The sequence below is a fragment of the Ylistrum balloti genome, unplaced genomic scaffold, assembly GCF_031769215.1.
Source record: "Ylistrum balloti isolate Yb309-2 unplaced genomic scaffold, AGI_CSIRO_Ybal_v1 Utg371634, whole genome shotgun sequence".
Lineage (NCBI taxonomy): Eukaryota > Metazoa > Mollusca > Bivalvia > Pectinida > Pectinidae > Ylistrum > Ylistrum balloti.
In genome coordinates, this window is record NW_026782832.1 from 1 (window position 1) to 23,694 (window position 23,694).

The following is a 23,694-nucleotide window of genomic DNA, read 5'->3' on the forward strand; positions in this document are numbered from 1 at the left end:
CCTGTATGTCGGCTGTTCTGTCTCGGATAACCGACACTCAGGCAAATCGGATACCCTGTATAGACAAACTGTCAGGAAGTCTATGTATGACAGAACTTGGATGGAGAGGTGCAACATTCTCCATCCTGTGGTGCTCTTTGGGATCGAGCACCACCTGGTCCACTGATTTGCCGGGCCAGGCAGCCAGCTGTCTCAACTCCAGCTGTGCTGGTTGAGAGGCCAGCTGCCCATCATGTGTGGCATAGTCGGAAGCTGAAGCCTCCGACAATTCACCAACACTGAGCTGCAGACCGACAAACCCGAGAGCACGGGTAGAGAAGGAGTCCTTCTCTAAAACCGGAGCCCGGGCCGTGGCCAGAACCGAAGACATGATATTGCCTTCTGGCAGAGACCGATCTGAGCGAACGGAAGCCCGAGGAGCCACCAGGGAACCCAGAAGGATGGTGGATTCAGGCGCCGACGATGCTGAGGCGGTGGGCAAACCTCCGCCCTGAGAATCCGGGAGATGTTGGCCCGGAGGACCCGCATCCCAGAAAGCACATGCTGAGCCTCAGCTTCAGCAGTCTCAGGGCCATCTTCCCCTTGTGAACCCTCTTGGCCCAGGAGAAAGATGAATGACATCGTCTTCCTCTGCCGAGCCCGCACCCTCGATGTCCATCTCCTCCTCAATAGAGACCGAAGTCCCCTTGGGAGGAACAGGGGCCGCCAGAGGAGCCATCTCCGCAGAGGGGAACTCCTCTTTATGGCATTTGGACGCAGCGCGACCAACAGCTGTAGCTGTAGGCTTGGGTCGGAGACCCGAAGCCGACCCCTGGGAACAGGAGACCGACGGGTCCGCGCTGGAGGCGGAAGTCCTTAAGGTCTGGCAAACCTTTATAGGACCGGCCAACAAGGCCCCCGAAGTAGCAGAACATTGGGGGGATTCCGCACTGCTATAACATCTCCTAGAGGAGAGACCAACCCCTATGGGTTCCACGAGTGAAGACCCATGGGGTAAAAACCCAAACCCCTGAGGGAATGGGAACGGTCCAGCGGGCCGGGAGTGACCCCAGAACTGGCCAAGATGGCCTGCCTGAGTCTGGGGCTGGACATCCTGTCCAAAGGACCAGGATGAACCGCCACTCCCACCAGGTGGAAACCCAGACATGTACAGGCTAAGCCCGTAACTGCTGAGTAACTGTTGGTACCCAAAACCATCCGCAGGTTGGCCTGGGCGACCCAGGAATAAGTGCCCGCAGGCACCCCTACTCCCTGAGCCCGGGGGAAAGGGAGACCGGAAACCGGACTCCTGGCCTGAAGCCCCAAACCCTTGGAGGAAAACCCCCTGGGAAACCCTGCACTGGGAAATCTGGATTGGGACGGAAGTCCCAGAGCCAGAAGCCTGTGAGGGTGGGAAAACAGACCCCGCGCTGACACCAGGATTAGTGAACTCAAGTGTCACTAATCCCCGTAGCCACAGACAATCCTGACAAAAAGTCTGTGGCCCCTGAACCTATACCCGAAGGCACAGTTCCGGAGTCAAAGCGGCCCCCACCAACGACGCCACCTGGCGTGCCAAGGTCCCTGAAGGAATCAGAGACCTCGACCGGAAGTCCCTTTCCGACGGTAACACCGCCGCCTATCGAGAGCTACCGGCCAATTCGACCCTTGACTGCGCCGAGTCAGGGTCGGGCTGCCCCCCCCCTACTCCAGGACGCACCTGGACAGGGGGAGCCACCCCCTGCTGAAGGGCGGAGCTCGGTGGAACGAGAGCACCCCCAGCAGGAACGCTCTGGTTCAGAACTTCAGGAGGGAGGTCTTAAAAAGCTTACTTCCCTTACCGGAAGAAGAGGACGAATCCCTCTTCCGGCGGAAAGTTAGCTGGAAAGGCATGGGAGCCTAAGCAGCAGACTCCATGTGCAAACAAAGTTCACATAGTGAGGTCTGGCTGTAATGTCGGCAAATGGGACAGGTATCATGGGGTTCCCATTATCTATAGAAATAGGAACATCCATGCGCTGACCCCCGACGTAAACCCGGCACCTTTATCCAGCATCGAAACAATAAAAAATTGTAACAATGAAAACAAGGATAAAAAGTTTTCTAACAATCAAAAAACTACGAACGAGATCATAAAACCTACCGTACGCAGCAAGATTGTACTGCAAAAAAAGAAAACGGTCGTACAAAACGGCCGACAAAGCAGCAAGAAAACAATTTCAACTTCACGAAAATCCGAGTGACGAGACAAGTAGTCACTCACTCGAACACGCGGAGTAAAAAACACGGCCGGAAACGAAGTTCTCGAACAATCAAAAAAACTACGAACGAGAGCACAAAGCCTATCGTACGCAGCAAGATTGCACTGCATAAATAAAACGGCCGTACAACACGGCTGACAAAGCAGCAAGAAAACAAATTCCAACTTCACGCAAATCCGAGCAACGAGACAAGTAGTCACGCACTCGAATACGTGGAGGAAAAAAAACGGCCGGAATACGGTCAAAATAAACAAATGACAATACTTAATTTCACAATATAAGTTGGGAGATGGGTTTATAGACTACTAATAGAGTAACAATATACTCAAACGACAATGGCAGTACGAAGAGAAGGAGTAAGAAAAGCACTTAGCTCAGACACCTCCGCACTCGTCGGCAGCCATAAAGGTAAGAGGATGGGAGATCACTCTGCGTTCCTGCCGTGATGGCTCATGGATCGTAGGGAGGGCGGGATTGTTTTTCTTTTGAATCTTTTGTTGTTGGGATACAAAGATGGGTGTAGGTACTGTATTTGCATACTAAAGTTATGGTAATTATTACTGAAATGAAAATGATAATTACCACTTTTGCTGTGAGTAGTTTGACACATGAAGTTTGGTGTCAGGTATTGATAGGTTACTGCTTCAGAATGGCTCACTGTTCATGGGATGGCAGTAGAACCTGCAAACAAACAGTAACAAAATAATGGATCTAAAAATAGGATGGATAAAAGATAAGATACAGAGACAATACTCACTTCTTAAGTTAAATATATGATGTTTTACAACAGAACGGGAGATGAAGAGCACAGGGATAGCAGTGACCATCACTGATCCAGGAACGCTAATGCCATGTGACATGATTATCCATATTAATGCAGAGGAGAAAAAAACTAGTTGGAAATCCAAATTTCTGATGGCAATGGACAAAGCTAATCAAAAAAGTGCAAAATCAGTAGCATTTCCTGCACTGGGCACAGGTACTAGTATAGTATTCATTGTTATTCCTTGGAGTTATAATGCTTTCATGGGGGGTTAGGTATCTACTGATTGGTAAAGACAGTTTGGGACATTGAAAAATATGTTGATTAGAATGTGATTATCTTATGAAACACTTGCATATTTGACTGAAAGAAAGCAACAGGTTTCATTTTATTTTCCTTCACGTTGAATAGGAGATCATGACAAAGAAGCCATGAGCTCATGTCTATTCATACTTGTAATGGCACAAGTTATATTTGACATATTAACATGCAGAATTTGGATTTACACTTATCATCGGGCTGCGGATTTATCATTTTCTGAAATTGGTCTTTTTGGTGTTTACAAAACATTTGTATAAGTCTTACAACAACTTATTATCATAATAGATAGGGATTGTTTTGGCACAATTATCTTACTAAAGTGTGTAGTGAATGTTGTTCTTCTTTTCACAATACACATGCCTACAGTACATTCCCTGCTCTGTAAACAGAGAACATAATTACCTAGTTTGGTCAGTAATAGGCATATGATTACTTGTACCTGCGATTTCAACACTGAACACTGATGATTAAGCCTAGTGTGAAAACTAGTGTCTTTTATGGTTGAGGCATGAGAAATTCAATTTTTCATAATGATGCATTATCAAAAAATCATGGTATTTTTCATATGATCTAGTTAATTTTGATTTTGTTTTCATGGTATCCAGCTTTAAGTAGCTCTCCTGAGAAAACAGCCAGCAGTTTTGTAGATGCTTTGATAGAGTTCATAGGACAGGATCCTGACAGTGTAACAGAAGTCCATATGGTGGTATTTGAACAACCAATGTATCAAAAATTCATCTCAACCATGCAAGCCACTTTTCAGCAACACCAAAAGAAGTCAGATTCCTGGTTCCATAATCTTTGGGGTAAGATAAATATGTGCTGATATCAAACAATCATTTGAATCCCTATAAATGTACACATAACAATAATGATAGGGCCTCTCTTTCTTACACTTGGAATATAGATATTGAACATTTTTATGCTCCCCAAATGGAGAGCATATAGTCACTGCTTTCCGTTGGTCAGTCCGTTCATCCATCGTCCCTAATTTTGCCCACAGCCTATCACAAAAACTATAAGAGGTATCAAGATGAAACTTCATAGGCATATAGATCTCGATAAAGAGAAGTGCAATGTACAAGAATCATAATTCTCTTTTGCATAATTAGCCTTTTGGAAGTGGCATTCATTCTGGGATTATCCCTCGGTTCTACCGATTCTCTTATGTATGGGAGTATATGGTTGATTTGCCACTACTCTGATGAAGTAATCAAGCACAATGTCTATATAATACACATCAGACTGAAACACTGAACATTGAAAGTATCACTGATTGTTCAATAATGACCAGCTATAAGATAATTTGAATTGTTCCCTGTGTCCTATATAACCAGTATTTTCACTTGCACAGATAGCTTTGGTTTGATTAGAGAATTAAGTATGCCATCTGATCAAGTGTTTGCTTGAGATGAATTTGGAATGATCTTGAGTGACATAGACAAAGATTGATCAAAACATATTGGAAATGATGTGGTTATGTAGTACAAAAATGAATTTGTCACAATTTTTTGCTAATGAAATACCAATGATATTGTTCTGTATATCTTAACCCCAGTGTACAAGTTTGGCTGACCAACACTTGGCAAGCCTCACACTGACCAGCCAAACTCTTACACTCAGTTTGTAGTATCCCTGTCCACAGATCCATGTTTTATTTTCCTTGAACACTTTCTTATCGTAAAATATTGGAAGTCATTGTTGTGAACTGTGTACGCTTTTCATCATCAATAGCCCACTAAATTTTTATCAAAAATTATGACATGTTTAAATGCAACAGTTTCTATTACGCTACATAAGGAAATTCCCTACCCTGTGATGTCAAAGTTTGTAGGTTGTCTTTGCCTACACATTAGTGTATACACTGTGTATATACATTAAAGGGAGGTTGGTGCTGATGTAATATTTTTCAAACTCATTGAAGGAAGAAAAAGCACCAAATTTGAATGGAATCCAAAAATCAACATCCTGCATCGAGACCTATCACGTTTCCCAATAATGGTGTATGGGTCTAATCTGAGGAAGATAGCTGATGCCATTTCTGATTTGGAATCAGTCATTGAGAAAAATTTCAGAGAAAAAATATTCCAGGAGGATATTATAAAGAGCTTCACCAAGTCACAGGTAAGCTTAGTCCATGTTAATCAAGAATTTCACCAAGTCACAGGTAAGCTTAGTCCATGTTGATCAAGAACTTCATTAAGTCACAGGTAAGCTTGATCCTTGTTACCAAAAACAATCAGAATCGTGCGTCCGTAAATAATTTAACACTTTCGACTTCTGCTCAAAAAGCCCTGATCCCATTTCAATGAAAATTTGCAGAAACCTTCCCTGGTCTAAGATGAACCAAAATTGTGAATTATACAGTCCCCTACCCCGCAGGGACCTGAGGTGCGGGGCCAAAAGGGGTCAAATTGACTCAGATTTCAAAAATCTTTTTCTCAAGACCCAGATATGGTAGTGGAAGCATCTTAAGGTGGTGTACCAAAATTGTGAGTTTCATGGCCCCAGGGTCTAGCATATCCCCATGGGGAGGGGGTAAAATTTACTGTAGTTTATATATGAAAACTAGATTTTTGAGCATAATTTGTTTAATTTCCATTGGAAATATTTCAAATTTGGTCAGAATTATGAGTGAAGGTTGATGGCCAGATGTTATGCCCATCTTGATCCTGACTGCTCCCCAGGGGCTGATGGGAGGGGCCAAAAGGAGTCAAATTGACTTAAATTTCTAAAATCTTCTTTTCAACACCCAGATATGGTATAATCAAATGCTCTTCATGAATGGGAGCATCTTAAGGTGTTTTAATTACCAAAATGAGTCTCGCATTTCTTCCTAGGGACGAATATCTTTTTTAGATTTTAATGTAATTTTCATAGAAAAGTTGTATTTTTGGGCATAACATTGGTTATTTCCCACTGTAAATAACTTTATAAGAATTATCAGTACAGGATGAGTTTTGATGGTATGCATGTATTGACACTGTTTATATTTAGTGTCACAATTTCTATTTCATGACACTATCGTTTAACCTTTATATTCAATATTATAAACTTTAGAAACACTTTCACAGAAAGTCATTATCAAAAGAGTCTTTGGATAATAAAATTTGTTCCAGTAGACAGACAGGCCTACATGATACAATATACAATATTATAGGTCTTAGAGTAATTAACTTCTTGTCATTTTCTATCCCTCTTGCACTAATTGTCTTTTCACTGGGGTATTGTGATATTAATGTACTTGTGTATGGCACAAAGTAAAATTTGTGGTTATATTACTTTTTCTTCAAATTCTTTCAAAGTTTTCTAGCAAGGGTTGTCATTGTATGGCTGAATCTACTCAGCAGGGGTTATATCATGCAGTCAATAACCTATGTGTGAATCCTTCCTATGGAGGTGTAACAGCAGTCAGCAGGGCCCTTAAATATGGTTTCCATCTCCATGACATCTAGTTTTTCAGATATATACTTATTTTCTTGCTTGACAAAGGTGACATATAGGTATTACTATGTTGGTGTTGTCGACACCATCATCTGCACAAAGGATTTTTTTGTAATAATTTGCTCATCATAAGCTCATACCTCACACACTGCTTCCTTACCAAAAGTGCTTGCTTGGGGTTACTTTTCAGGTACAAAGGTCAAAGGTCAAGGTCACCATTTCTATAGATAAGAATGTTATTGACGACACTGTTTAAATGACTCACTGGAATAACAGTAAGCTTGCCAACAGTTTGGTACAAAGTTTGCATTTGGTTTGAATTTGTACTGTAATAATTCTTACCTAGATATAATCCATGTTGTGCATTTGTGTTTTGTTTTATATAAATACCCCCTTGAGAAAATAAAAATCAAATCCTTAAAATGTTTGTTTTTTAACATAACATACTATGTAGTTTTAATACAGTGTTTGGTCAATATTTGGAGATATCCATGGGAGTATTAATTTTATTCATTAAAGTAGAACTTATGCTATTTCCATAATCTTTACTGTATGTCACAGAAGATAACACAATGTACTGCAAATGACATTTACTTCCTTGTTTTTACATCTATTTTAACATGTATAGCAAATGCTCATCTTCACATTACAAATATTGATACTTATAAACTGTACTTGGATATTATTGAAAATTAACATTTCATGTCTTTAACTGTCGTTAAATATCAGAATGAAAGGGCCATTTTGGCAATGAGCCATTGCATTCCATGTCCATGAAAAGGATGTTTCAGTGTTTGCTGGATTTTACCCTAAATCACAATTCCTTCCATGAAGGACCAACTGGTCTTTTGTCTTTTTTTTCTTAACACTATCCATAGTTTGATGCTGAAACAAAATTTGTAGGCATTGGTTATTTGGTGACATTGATAAACTAATTGGCATTCAACTTATGATCCAACAACTTAGATCTATGCTAAGTTACCAAAGTGAATGCAATTGGCTTTTATTACCTCAACAAATTCAAGTAAAACCGTGGCCTGTCCATATATTCCTGACTATATTTTCTTATTTTCCTTTAGGAACAGCAAATAAATGATTTAGCTCAAGCTCATGGTATTGAAGTGAAAGTTGAAACACGTATCGGGAGAATACGACTGAATGGCCTTCTAGAGAATATCAGTGATGCATCTGATGAGCTAAATAAGTTGATCAGAGATTGCGAAAAAAGGAAAATGAAGGAACAGGAAGCAGCCCTGATAGGAGACATGGTCCAGTGGCACTTCATGCTTGTAACAGGCGTGGGAGAGAAACTTGAAGAATATCCTCCAGACATCAATGCTTTGTTAGAGAAGGCATTCAAAGGCCAAAAAGATCAGGTGAAATTTGCTGATAATGCTAGAAATATGTATGTAGTGGACTTTCGTACATTGGAAGAATTTCCGGAAAATGATCCTGTCGATAGAGTGAAGGTTATCAGGAAGTGCAAAATGGCAGGTATGAGTCCAAAATTATTACCTATATCATTAAAATTAAAGGAATGATGAAAGAATGAAGATATAGATTTGTAGATTATAGGTATGTAGTTAGATAACATATACTAAAGTGATGCTTCACTGATTATATATTACAATACATAATGTATACTAAAGTGATGCTTCACTGATTATAGATATATTACAATAGATAACTAAAGTGATGCTTCACTGATTATAGATATATTACAATACATAATGTATACTAAAGTGATGCTTCACTGATTATAGATATATTACAATACATAATGTATACTAAAGTGATGCTTCACTGATTATAGATATATTACAATACATAATGTATACTAAAGTGATGCTTCACTGATTATAGATATATTACAATAGATAACTAAAGTGATGCTTCACTGATTATAGATATATTACAATAAATAATGTATACTAAAGTGATGCTTCACTGATTATAGATATATTACAATACATAATGTATACTAAAGTGATGCTTCACTGATTATAGATATATTACAATACATAATGTATACTAAAGTGATGCTTCACTGATTATAGATATATTACAATACATAATGTATACTAAAGTGATGCTTCACTGATTATAGATATATTACAATACATAATGTATACTAAAGTGATGCTTCACTGATTATAGATATATTACAATACATAATGTATACTAAAGTGATGCTTCACTGATTATAGATATATTACAATAGATAACTAAAGTGATGCTTCACTGATTATAGATATATTACAATACATAATGTATACTAAAGTGATGCTTCACTGATTATAGATATATTACAATACATAATGTATACTAAAGTGATGCTTCACTGATTATAGATATATTACAATACATAATGTATACTAAAGTGATGCTTCACTGATTATAGATATATTACAATACATAATGTATACTAAAGTGATGCTTCACTGATTATAGATATATTACAATAAATAACTAAAGTGATGCTTCACTGATTATAGATATATTACAATACATAATGTATACTAAAGTGATGCTTCACTGATTATAGATATATTACAATAGATAACTAAAGTGATGCTTCACTGATTATAGATATATTACAATACATAATGTATACTAAAGTGATGCTTCACTGATTATAGATATATTACAATAAATAATGTATACTAAAGTGATGCTTCACTGATTATAGATATATTACAATACATAATGTATACTAAAGTGATGCTTCACTGATTATAGATATATTACAATACATAATGTATACTAAAGTGATGCTTCACTGATTATAGATATATTACAATAGATAACTAAAGTGATGCTTCACTGATTATAGATATATTACAATAGATAACTAAAGTGATGCTTCACTGATTATAGATATATTACAATACATAATGTATACTAAAGTGATGCTTCACTGATTATAGATATATTACAATACATAATGTATACTAAAGTGATGCTTCACTGATTATAGATATATTACAATAGATAACTAAAGTGATGCTTCACTGATTATAGATATATTACAATACATAATGTATACTAAAGTGATGCTTCACTGATTATAGATATATTACAATACATAATGTATACTAAAGTGATGCTTCACTGATTATAGATATATTACAATAGATAACTAAAGTGATGCTTCACTGATTATAGATATATTACAATAAATAATGTATACTAAAGTGATGCTTCACTGATTATAGATATATTACAATAGATAACTAAAGTGATGCTTCACTGATTATAGATATATTACAATAAATAATGTATACTAAAGTGATGCTTCACTGATTATAGATATATTACAATACATAATGTATACTAAAGTGATGCTTCACTGATTATAGATATATTACAATACATAATGTATACTAAAGTGATGCTTCACTGATTATAGATATATTACAATACATAATGTATACTAAAGTGATGCTTCACTGATTATATATTACAATACATAATGTATACTAAAGTGATGCTTCACTGATTATAGATATATTACAATACATAATGTATACTAAAGTGATGCTTCACTGATTATAGATATATTACAATACATAATGTATACTAAAGTGATGCTTCACTGATTATAGATATATTACAATAAATAATGTATACTAAAGTGATGCTTCACTGATTATATATTACAATACATAATGTATACTAAAGTGATGCTTCACTGATTATAGATATATTACAATAGATAACTAAAGTGATGCTTCACTGATTATAGATATATTACAATACATAATGTATACTAAAGTGATGCTTCACTGATTATATATTACAATACATAATGTATACTAAAGTGATGCTTCACTGATTATAGATATATTACAATACATAATGTATACTAAAGTGATGCTTCACTGATTATAGATATATTACAATACATAATGTATACTAAAGTGATGCTTCACTGATTATAGATATATTACAATAAATAATGTATACTAAAGTGATGCTTCACTGATTATATATTACAATACATAATGTATACTAAAGTGATGCTTCACTGATTATAGATATATTACAATAGATAACTAAAGTGATGCTTCACTGATTATAGATATATTACAATACATAATGTATACTAAAGTGATGCTTCACTGATTATAGATATATTACAATACATAATGTATACTAAAGTGATGCTTCACTGATTATAGATATATTACAATACATAATGTATACTAAAGTGATGCTTCACTGATTATAGATATATTACAATACATAATGTATACTAAAGTGATGCTTCACTGATTATAGATATATTACAATACATAATGTATACTAAAGTGATGCTTCACTGATTATAGATATATTACAATAGATAACTAAAGTGATGCTTCACTGATTATAGATATATTACAATAGATAACTAAAGTGATGCTTCACTGATTATAGATATATTACAATACATAATGTATACTAAAGTGATGCTTCACTGATTATAGATATATTACAATACATAATGTATACTAAAGTGATGCTTCACTGATTATAGATATATTACAATACATAATGTATACTAAAGTGATGCTTCACTGATTATAGATATATTACAATAGATAACTAAAGTGATGCTTCACTGATTATAGATATATTACAATAAATAACTAAAGTGATGCTTCACTGATTATATATTACAATACATAATGTATACTAAAGTGATGCTTCACTGATTATAAATATATTACAACGTTTATTTTAGCATGGTTCATTTTAAGTAATCCATTTTATAATTGTTTAGAGACATTTCAAGCAATGAACTTGTAATTAGCCCCCTTCATTAAAAGAATCATTGTCAAATGTTGTATGAAGGTTCAAACTGTTCCCTTGTTGTACATCATCTGAATTTGGGACTGATCTGAAAAATAATATGGCTGACAGACAGTCATCTTGGATTTTGACAGTAATAATTTGTTATCACTATTTCTGAAGAAGGATTCAAAGGATCATTCTCAAATTGATGTGTAGTTTCTGATTTATTCCTAGATATGGATAAACCAATTTTTCACTGATCCATTGCTTTCTTGATTTTTGACAGTTAATATTTAATACTTTTGGAGAAGTATGGCATGAATCTTTCTTAAATTTCGTAATACTATTTTTTTTGTTATTTCTTTGATACTGCTGAAAACATCTTTCTCAGATTTTATGTATAAATTCCCTTTTGTCCCTTAATAGTTTTTGCTGATGTGATTTTGGACTTGTGGACTTGTCATTGAAAAATGAAATGGCTTACAGTTGACCAGCTTGTAATTGGATCTTTCTCAGATTTCTTTTAGTTTGAATATAGGTTTCCCTTGATCCCTTGGTGTGCCTTTTTGATTTTTGGTCTGACCTGAAAAATCAAATGTTTTACAAGCTTCCATCTAGAATTTGAAATTTAAAGATTTTTTCAAATTTCATGAAATAAACAGCAAAAACAAAGAAAAAAAGAAGTGAAAAGATCCAATTTCTTAAGACGAAAGAAAGATCAAACAATTGTTGGTGAAGAAATCCCTCTCGTTCCTTCAGGCAACAAATAATTTTCTCAATAATCCAGAATCATCAAAATTGAAATGAAAGTTTTTTGGATGAACCTGACAAAGATTGTAAAACAGGAGTTGCCTCTACATATATTCAAGGTCACAGCAAACAGCCAAATGTATTTTTCTGATTAACAGCTGAGAATATCATGATATTTGGCTTGATGATAGCTGGCAACAGTCAAACAAATGGGTTTAGAAATGGCTTTGACCCATTTCAAGGTCACAGTAGTCTACTTTGTTAAAACATTTCATTGTTCTCTTCAGGTTAACCAAAATGCATAGAATCACAATATTGATTTGGTTGATTCTTGCAATAAAATCAAATAGTGTTTCTGAAAAGAAATGACCTTGACCAATATTGGAGACCACAGAGGTCAAACTTTATAAAACACCTGAACAACTATTGATTAACCAAAAGAATGAGACTTTGAATAAAGATATTTTGCAAGTAGGTTTTAGGGATGAAGACTGACAAATTCCTAATTAGTGAATTTACTTTTACCCATATTTAAGGTCATGGGGTCAAATTTGTCATATAAACGAGCATTGATCATTAGTTAAAGATGATTTTTAGTTTTTAAAATTTTGTTTGTCGTGATTAGATTAGTTTGAAGTTGTGTGATGTGAAATGTGCATGTATTTGAGTGATGCAAAATTTTCATTAATGAAAAACAATGGGTTGAAGATCATATTGTTGTTAAATTTTGATGGAAAACAAGGGATGTTGAAATGATTGGTATTTTTTCAGATACAACATTTGAGGCACCATCTGATTGGTCTTCTGTGAATGATAAAGATAACCTCAGTGTGGTAGTTATACCACAATCTGACCCTACATTTACTAAAGTTCAAAAACAGTTTCTGGCGTCAGTTGGATCAAAAACAGTGATAAAGGTGAGTGACAGCTGTTTCCTTAGCTTTCTTAGCATAGCAGCATTATTCTGGTGCACTTTAACAAGAGGAAATTTGCTGAGAAAACATATTGCCATGAATACAGGAAAGAAGGTCTGTTTCCCGCGAACACTTCTGATACTGTATATGTAATTAATGTTATTTTTTTATTCAACATATTGCCACTCTGGTGAGGAAAAAAAAGAAGTTTATTGTAGCAATGTTTTCTTTTTTCTAAAATATTTCTTCCAAGAATCTAAAATTTTCAACTCACCTATTTGAAAGGACTGGTGAACTTAGATCATGGTGTGGTGTCAATTGTGTGATGGTTTGTAAACTTTTTTCTGTAAGTTGCTACTTGTCTTCAGTGGCTGAGCAAATGTATTTGTCCAAAGCATCCTATGGGCAACAGGACTAATTTTTGAATAATTGACTCTCAGAGGCCCAAGAAACAGGACAAAACAGAGGAAACATAGTAAATTGTTCAAAAAATCATCCTTGAAGGGAAATCAGTTTTGTTCAAACAGTGGGTCTGGGTCCCTTAGCAGGCCAAGTAGGGTAAATAGAGCAAAGTCTTTCAAATCTTTCTTTTTCTGTAAAATGATTGGATTTTATCCAAATTTGGTCTCAAGGGACTCAATTTTGTATAAATGGTGGATCTGACATCCCATTCCCTTAAACAGTTGCAACCCGATATGGTAGGAATAATTTTTCTATTTAGGTGAAGGTATTTAGCCAAAATTTGGTACGAAACATTCTGAGGTGAAAGGCACATGATTTTGTGTGAATGGTGAGTTTGAACTTCCTAGGAGCAAAGGAGTGGGACTCAATAGGGGAAATACAGTTAAGAATGAAGCATTAAAATTCCTCGTCTTACGGAAAAATGTAACAATGTATTTGTGATAAAATTGCTTTGAAGTGGAAGCTTAAATATCCAATTGAGGGATGCATGCTCCATGGACTTCTTGTTTTAGGTACAATTTTTCAATGAGATATAGGAAATTACTAATTTGATATAAATCATACTGTCACTATTGATAATACTACCTTTCAGTAATAATACAGCGTAACCGTTTTAGTTTTCTTAACCAGAACACTGCTCTGTATGAGCTGCATTGAAATTTACTAATTTTCTGTTTGAACAAAAAAAAAGGGACGTTTATGCAAGTTTGGTTGTGGCCAAACCTCTTCTAGACTGAAGTTAATCATCAAGTGCTTCTGAGCGTTTTGAGAATCACATGTACTTGATGGATCTTTCTCAACATCAAAGTATTACATATCCCGTGGTCACTGGTTGTGGCTTTTTGATAGTCGGACTGATCAGGAAAACAATATGCTGACAGATATCCATCTTATATTGGACAATTAAATATAATTAAATGTACTGCTATTTCAAATTTTCAAATTTCAAAAAAATAAAAAAAGAAAAAAGAAAGAGAAAAGATAAAAGAAGGAAAAGTTACTATTGTAAAGAAGAAATATTTTAAGGCCAAATGATAGAGGGCACAAAAATCCCTCTGGGTTATCTAATGGTTTTGGAAGAGATTTATTTTATGTTTGAACCAAGATTTTTTTGACATATTTTTCTTTAAAAGAGTTATTATGCAAGTAAATAAGTATTCTAAGAAAATGAAAATTTAATGGTTTATTGTCATGTATCATTACTTTGCTTGTATTATAGAGGACATTGATATTCAGTCATACTTGTTAAAACATTAGATATCCTGTGATAAGATTATTGATCATTTAATTCCTTTATTAAATTCTGGTTCTAGATTGAGAGGATACAAAACAGAACCCTTTATCAGCAATACATTGCCAAGAAAAGATTAGTAGACACAGAAAATGCTCATATTTCCGAAAATGAGAAAATGCTTTGGCATGGAACTGCTGCTGAGACAGTAGACAGTATCAACTCGCATGGTTTTAACCGCAGCTATTGTGGTAAAAATGGTAAGTCCATCATATTCTATCAACTACTTGTGTAAACAGACCTTGAAAAACAATATTTTCCAGAAATGTAGTTGATACATATGTAAATTATCTAATGATGCAGTGTATGTGCTTGTGGTAAAATCAATTTGACACTGTATAAACTAAATCTAATATTTTAGGAACAATTCAAAACTGAATGTATTTCATCAGCCATATTTCTTTACAGCTACTGCATTTGGAGATGGAGTTTACTTTGCTGTCAATGCTAATTACTCTGCCTCCACAACATATGCCAGGCCTGACCTAAATAATCACCAGAGGATGTACCTGTGTAAGGTGATAACAGGAGAGTTTACACAAGGAAAACGTGGCATGAGAGTTCCACCTCTTAAGAAGGCACCACACATACTGTATGACTCAGTTGTGGACACTCCAGCCAATCCTGGGATGTACATCATTTTTAATGATACTCAGGCTTATCCTGAGTATCTGATAACATTCCAGTGACCTGGAATATGTAATTTGACATTTGAGTGACCTGGGATATGTAATTTGACATTTGAGTGACCTGGAATATGTCATTTGACATTCCAGTGACCTGGGATATGTAATTTAACATTTGAGTGACCTGGAATATGTAATTTGACATTTGAATGACCTGGGATATGTAATTTGACATTCAAGTGACCTGGGATATGTAATTTGACATTTGAATGACCTGGGATATGTAATTTGACATTTGAGTGACCTGGAATATGTCATTTGACATTTGAGTGACCTGGGATATGTAATTTGACATTTGAGTGACCTGGAATATGTCATTTGACATTCCAGTGACCTGGGATATGTAATTTGACATTGAAGTGACCTGGGATATGTAATTTGACATTTGAATGACCTGGGATATGTAATTTGACATTCCAATGACCTGGGATATGTAATTTGACATTTGAGTGACCTTGAATATGTCATTTGACATTCCAGTGACCTGGGATATGTAATTTGACATTTGAGTGACCTGGAATATGTAATTTGACATTTGAGTGACCAGGGATATGCAATTTGACATTCTAATGACCTGGGATATGTAATTTGACATGTGAGTGACCTGGAATATGTCCTTTGACATTCCAGTGACCTAGGATATGTAATTTGACATTTGAGTGACCTGGAATATGTAATTTGACATTTGAGTGACCAGGGATATGCAATTTGACATTCTAATGACCTGGGATATGTAATTTGACATGTGAGTGACCTGGAATATGTCCTTTGACATTCCAGTGACCTAGGATATGTAATTTGACATTTGAGTGACCTGGAATATGTAATTTGACATTTGAGTGACCAGGGATATGTAATTTGGCATTGAAGTGACCTGGGATATGAAATTTGACATTTGAATGATCTGGGATATGTAATTTGACATTTGAGTGATCTGGGATATGTAATTTGACATTGAAGTGATCTGGGATATGAAATTTGACATTTGAATGACCTGGGATATGTAATTTGACATTTGAGTGATCTGGGATATGTAATTTGACATTTGAGTGACCTGGGATATGTCATTTGACATTTAATTACCCAAAATATCTGCAGGAAAATCAGTGTATACAATAAGAATTATCAAAGTTTGATTTCATAACTCCTAAATTTCCTAACCAAATAAGCATGGTGCAGACAGTGACTTATTTAATGATGTACATGTAATGTGAGATTTCTTGGTTCCTCTAATTGCTGCCTAATTCAGACACATACATAAAAACAATTTACGCTGGAGTATAACATACAGTGGGGATTGTTTTATAATTCTTAATTGTTATTTCATGATGATAAAGTCAATGTTACCGTCAAATCTATCATGTATGATAGTTGATCAAAGTAAACATAATGAAAATTATAGATATTTGTATCAAAAAGTTTCTGTTTACACTTCCATTTTAATTTTAATGATTTTAGGAATTTGTTTCTCAGTCAGCTAAGCTTGTAAATGACAATATTATCAAAGGTCTGTGGTTCAGCTGCATATTCAAAGCATCTGGTGCCAGTTTTTTTCAAAAAGTGAATCAAATACATGATACATATTACAACTCAAAATAAACTAACATGAACAAAAAAATGTCTTTGAAAAAACTGATATGCTATTTACTATTGTTAGAAATAGACTGCATGATTTAGAAGTCACTATTGTTATCATTATTATAAATAATGGTAACTAGAATTATTATTTCTTTTAGCTTTGTTTGAATAAAAATTAGGAAATATTTCAGAAAGAACGTATTTAAAATTCAAATTGATAAATGTTTAAAATCAAACATTGGAGTCATGTGCTATTTCTGGTTAATTGATCATTGAAATCGATATCACTGATATACTTATGTTTCTAGTTATTATTGTCATTTTTGTTTGTGATTGAAATTAAATGTACCAACCAATTAACCATATAGTACTTATATACAGGTTTAGATTGTGAACAGTTCTGTAAATCAAGCCCGGTGTTGTTGATATGGCATATGGAAACAGATTCTGTCAGTTTGTAGTGTTAGGATTTTGTGACAGACTTTAGTTTGGAGATTTAGGCATACTTTTCCTTGCATATTATTAGCATGGCTTCAATTACAATATCAGCTGATACTTTACAGCTAATTAGATTTTGTTAAATATTAAACCAATGTAAAGTTTAATAGTAAGTTTGGTAATGAGCTTATATGTAATTTCTGTCTATGTACATGTGTTGTCGTAACCAAACCTGGAACATCCTAATGTCTATGTATGATCATCCAAGTACAGGTCATATTCAGAACAACAATCAACTGTTAATTAGACATTGGTTATTAATTGCATATTATTAAATCTTTGTGTTTAGTACTGAGAATAAGTACTCTCAAAGTACATATGCTGTCTTGAATCTACTTTCATCTATGTGCTGCCAATACACTCAGAAATTTGAAAGCTTTTGTATGGTTTTCATGCGAAGTAGAACATATCATGTTCTGATTTTCTATTTCGGTGTCCTACATACCGAAAGCCAAGTGTGAAGAGTTAAGATTAGTAAAGATTACGGAACGGTAACAGATAGAAGTAGAAGTTAAGAAATAACCTCAGAAAAGCAGGACAGACCAGAAATTTCTAGTAATTTTCTTTTTTAACATGGCCATTCTAACGTTTGCCTGATTCTGGTCAAATGGACAAGTGAGGAAAAGTAAGATATTTAGAATTGCCTGTAATTTTGCTATCCATTACCCAACTACATGTACGTACAAGCAACAATTGTCACTTACCTTTGTTTATAAAGTTAAGAATGCTGTGGTGAATAATCTGTTATGGATGATCTAATTAACTTTCAGTTCTCTCATCATTTATTCAGTTAAATCAAGGTTGTAATGTGATTTGTGTTTTTCTATATCTGGTAGATGTAACTTGCATATGATGAAATTACTGAATGTAAAACATCAATAAATATTTCTATAGTACAGATATGGTAATTTTTCATTTCATGGCATTTGATATTTAATTGGAATAATTCTTTATAACTTATAGAAAGTATTTTAGTATGCCTCACTAAGTTATCATATTCTGTTTTATAGGGAGATTGATAACAGTATTAACTTGTTCTAAATGAAAATCGCCGATGGTAGTAATTGAAAGTATGATAGATCATTGTATTTTTTAGAGAGCGATATACTGACAGTCTTTCATATTAATAATCCATGGAACCAAGCAGTTGTCTTACAAATATCAAACAGAAACTAAGTATCCAGTAAAGGTTTGAAGTAACGATGTACTATAGAAACACGAATATACTTACAAGTAAATCTCAATACTGATATTTTCAAACTTAATTTGATTATATCCCTTTGGTAGAAAATATTCTACATAAACATTGAACTGCATAGGAAATCCATGGATTCCTAGTTAGATTGGTTGTGTAAAGGAGTGCTCGATATGTACCGATAACAGCATACTTCAGTCTCATATTTAGCACTGATCCAACAGGATGACAGATAAATAAGAGGATATTTGTTGTAATCTGTTATATCCATTTTGCTATGAACATTTTAAATCTCATAATTTTGTATATTAATCATCATTTTGTAGCATTAATCAGTTGTGATATATACTTGATTGTGTGGCTATTTATGTTGCTAATAGGGAGTTTAAGTTATTCCAGACATTTAGGAAAACATCCATATCCATGATTACTTTGTGGTTAAAGATATTGTGGTGAATATGTAACCTAGGTAGATACTAGCCACAATATACCCCTCGGCTTGAGAGAATTTCTCTTTAGCTGTTTAACCCTGGTAAATACTAGCCACAATATACCACTCGGCTAGAGAGAATTTCTCTTTAATACTGCCACAATAACCCTGGTAAATACTAGCCACAATATACCACTCGGCTAGAGAGAATTTCTCTTTAGCTGTGTAACCCTGGTAAATACTAGCCACAATATACCACTCGGCTAGAGAGAATTTCTCTTTAGCTGTGTAACCCTGGTAAATTCTAGCCACAACATACCACTTGTCAAGAGAGAAATTCTCTTTAGCTTGATTAGTTGAGCATAAGACTAGTAAGCCAGGGGTCCTGGGTTCGAAACCTAGTGGAGGCATTGAAATAAATATTGACCTCTGTTACAAATGTATAACAACCTAAAGACACGAAACATTTCCTGGATTTAACACATGTCAACAGCCAGAGTAATTGTGTCTGCTCATATCGGAAATAGCTTTCGACGGATCAACTGGAAACTTCACAGAAAGGTTCAATACCATTATAGCTCTAACAAGTGTGATCACTACAATTTTCAGAAATTGTCTGCTTGATATCCAAGTAGTTTCAATTACAGTAACTTTCTGATGAAATTTCTGGATTTACGACCCTTTATTCAGTTATGGTAAAAGTGTCAGCTCAGTAACTAAATTAGCTTTTAAACAGGTCAACTTCATAATTGATTGGAAGGTTCAATACCATGATCACATGGAAAAGTTTGATAACCACATTTTTTCAGTGTAATTCATGGATTTATTACCCTTTATTCCATTATCAAAACAATGTCTGCTCGATATCTTTACTAGTTTCAATGGATCAACTTCAGACATGATATGGAGGTTCATTACCATTATAATAAGGACAAATTGGATAACTGCAAATTTTGGCAGGTAATTTACAGAGTTATGGCCCCTTTTTTCAATTACTTAAACAGAGTTCGTTGTTATCTCCAGTAATTCCTAAAAGATGCACCTAAAACTTTATAGAGAGGTTCATTACCACCATAGCCTGGTCAAATTTGATAACCAAATTTACTTACCCGTTATTTATTGAGTAATGGCCTTTGTAAAAACCATGGAACAATAATATGAGTCATTTTCACGAATCGTGTCGTAATGTTATCACCATTGATGCTCGATGGTTTACTCTGGTTTCCTCCACCAGTTCACAACTGGTAGTGATAACCTTAATGTGTTTATCAGATATTTAACCACACTTTTCTTCCCTTTCTTGTTGTAAAATAATCATTTGACGATGATGATGATGATGATGGGGTATCATGTACCACTCCTGGAATTCCTGTTTTATTTCTTTTTCAATTCATGATAAACTTCCAAGAAAATGACATCGAAAAATTAATATGATAATTGTTTTTACAAATGACAAAGGTATAAGATAATTGAAATTTTATTTTGAAGACAATTAAAGCAATGTTGATTAAATCTTTAATTTATTTCTGTTTAAGAAATTACTCATTCAATATTAATAATCAGGTTTAAAGTTGAAAGAAAATTGTAAAGCAGAGTTGTTGATTTGGTGGGGCAGATTCTGTGAACCTTTTGTAGAACATCTATCACCAAGGTGATTGAGATTCCATTTCTTTGACATAAAAAATCCTTATTGTGTGAGTTTTCTCCAATGTCCTGTTTCTCCCCACACAAAGACTGTATACACTTCCATTCACACCAGTAAAGGGAACTGAGTGGATATCATTTTTTCTGGTTGATTGTCAAGTGAATTCGGTAAGGAAATAGTTTGGTTTTGTTCAGAAAGCAGTTTTTATAAACCTGTTTTGCATGCTATCTGGAAGACTGAATGTGGCGGTGTGGTGGCTCGTCCAGACCTGACCAGTGGTCATTGGATGAGATTTGTGGGTAAAAGGTCAAACTTTGCCACTTTGAAATAAACGTGGGGATATGTGTCACCTCAGCTTACTGTTGTTTATTGTCTGTCCATCTTCTCTATCTTCCAACTGCTTTCATTGATAATTGAGATGAAATGTTTCATTACAAATTACAAAGCAAATTGAGATGTCTCCCCCCTTGTATGGGTTACACAACGTACCAGGTATGATAGACACGCATGGTATTGACCTGTATCTAGATTCCGTTTGATCAATAAGTTTGGATAAGTAACACAATGCCAAAAGTTGAAAGATCAACATATTATATATGTTAATATCTACTGAAATATATTCTATTACAATGTATTAGATATGTGTAAAAAATCATCATAAATGCTGTAAAAAATTGTTGTATCACTAGAGTTGTGAGTACTTGCATGTGTGTCTCTCGTAGGCATGTGTTAATGATTCAGTTGTGATGTGGTAGCATTTCATTTGATGACGTACTCTTGAAAACGTTGTATTTGGAGCAACATAAGCTTTCCTACTTATTTTCATGTTCTCGAGAAATTATTAAAAAGTTTAATTAAAAGGTCCCGTGTTTGTTTAAAACTTTTACACCCAACGATTTAATTGTTTCATGTTTAAATGCGTCCTTTCGAAACAATACAGGAGTATTCGACCCAAGAAGTTTGTAGCTGAGAGCAGGGAACTTACCACTGTGCTACCGTTACGTTATTGATTCTAGACGTATTAATAGTCGAGTTTGAAATGTCAATGTTTCTGTCTAAAAAGAAAATTAAACACTGTCTGTCTCTTAAACTTTTTATTTATGCTTATAGAATTTACACTGGAAGTTTAACTCAAGAGACAATCGTCCAGTAGTTGGTTGGTTTACGGTTTTTTCGTCTCCTTCACTCCTCCCGTGATGGGGTATCGTCTGGCCGATGAACGTGAGTGTTCTGGCGACGTGTTCCTCCGGTGGCCTTTGTGTATGTCTTATATGGGTACCATACAGACGTCTGTTGGGTATTCACTTATTTGCAATCATGGTACACAGTTTCACTTAAAATTCAATGCAAATGATATAAACAAACTGTCGAGAGATATTTATGTCTAAAATAGAAAATTACGTAGCGGTATTTTCACGAAAAAGCTTAAATATGGTGAAATTGTGAAGCTATTGCGCTCGTTTGCAACTACATGTATATTTATTTCTACGGGATACCATGGGTTATGTCCCCTTAGCGCTCAGATAGAATGGGGTCAGTCATGGATGAGTGATTTTATCTGACTTGGACTCGGTTATCCGTGCAGCCATTGCTATATAAGTATCTGCTGTGGCCTACGTAGAGGTTACGCATCTAGTAGGCCTAGTCCGTACTAATACGGTACATACCATGTCGGACTTATTTCGAATTTGAATCCGTGATAGCATAAATATCCATGTTCAAAACCACAAAAATAACCACCTTCAATGGTTATTATTAAAATCTGAGTGTTACCAGAGACGTATATAACACAACGTTAGTTGGGGTGTATATATCATTCAAGCAGTAGATTGCTGCAAATTGACCAAGGTTTACGTTATATACGTCTCTGGTGTTACAATTCAGTTCAACAAGATCTGTTGAAAAAACCACCACATTTTATCATATAAGTGCATATGGTCAGTTATTTCGAACAGAGACGTATATAACACATACGTCTCTGTTTCGAAGGACGCGCCAGTAAAACCCCAACTGAGAACCCCTGTGGTTTACCTGGACACGTGTGAACTAACTGGACATGTGTGAACTAAAGCAATCTCTTTCATGAATTATTTCTCATCGTCTGATTCTATGTCATATAGTCAATATACGAAGAAATAATGTGATTTGGTCAGGGGCGTATGATAGTCATTTGATTTCTCAATAAGATTTGTGACTTACATACGTACAAATGTGTTTGTACTTACTGTATCTTCGTTATAGTGGGATCCACATGGAATATATTTCGAATGAGATACTCTGTATAACCTTGCACTGTACAACAATTGTCATTACGGCCATTACCTAAGGCTCACTTCGTCCGATAGTTATTGACACGGAGCTGGTTCTACAAATTAGTTATAGAAATATAGATACTGACTGAGAAACAATTGAAAAAAAACCCAAAGCAAACAGACAACATATCAGTTAGCTGTGACGCGTACGTAATTACTTTCGTACACCTTTTTCTGAAATCTAATCGAATAGCCCTTATATCTATTATTGTCTCGTCCTACCCCTTAAAATTCTCGTATCTTAAAGCATTCTGAACCCAGATAAAACATACTCCAGAATTAATGTCTCTGTTATAATCTTGGCTGCATCGAACACTTCTCAATATATGAAAACTCAACGTATATATGTATACATGTATCAAAACTGTTATTATTGTGTTCCGCCATGT

At 34.9% G+C, this 23,694-nt stretch overlaps 1 protein-coding gene across 1 annotated transcript; it reads left to right on the forward strand.

Annotated features, from left to right (window-relative positions):
- Window positions 1–3,033: 3,033 nt before the first annotated feature.
- LOC132563192 (protein mono-ADP-ribosyltransferase PARP14-like) lies at window positions 3,034–17,480 on the forward strand. The gene is made up of 7 exons (XM_060227944.1): window positions 3,034–3,219; window positions 3,930–4,130; window positions 5,249–5,448; window positions 7,848–8,262; window positions 13,066–13,211; window positions 14,984–15,161; window positions 15,370–17,480. Exons 1-7 carry the CDS (start codon window positions 3,039–3,041, stop codon window positions 15,648–15,650), a joined length of 1,602 nt encoding a protein of 533 aa, XP_060083927.1. The 5' UTR covers window positions 3,034–3,038; the 3' UTR covers window positions 15,651–17,480.
- Window positions 17,481–23,694: the final 6,214 nt, after the last annotated feature.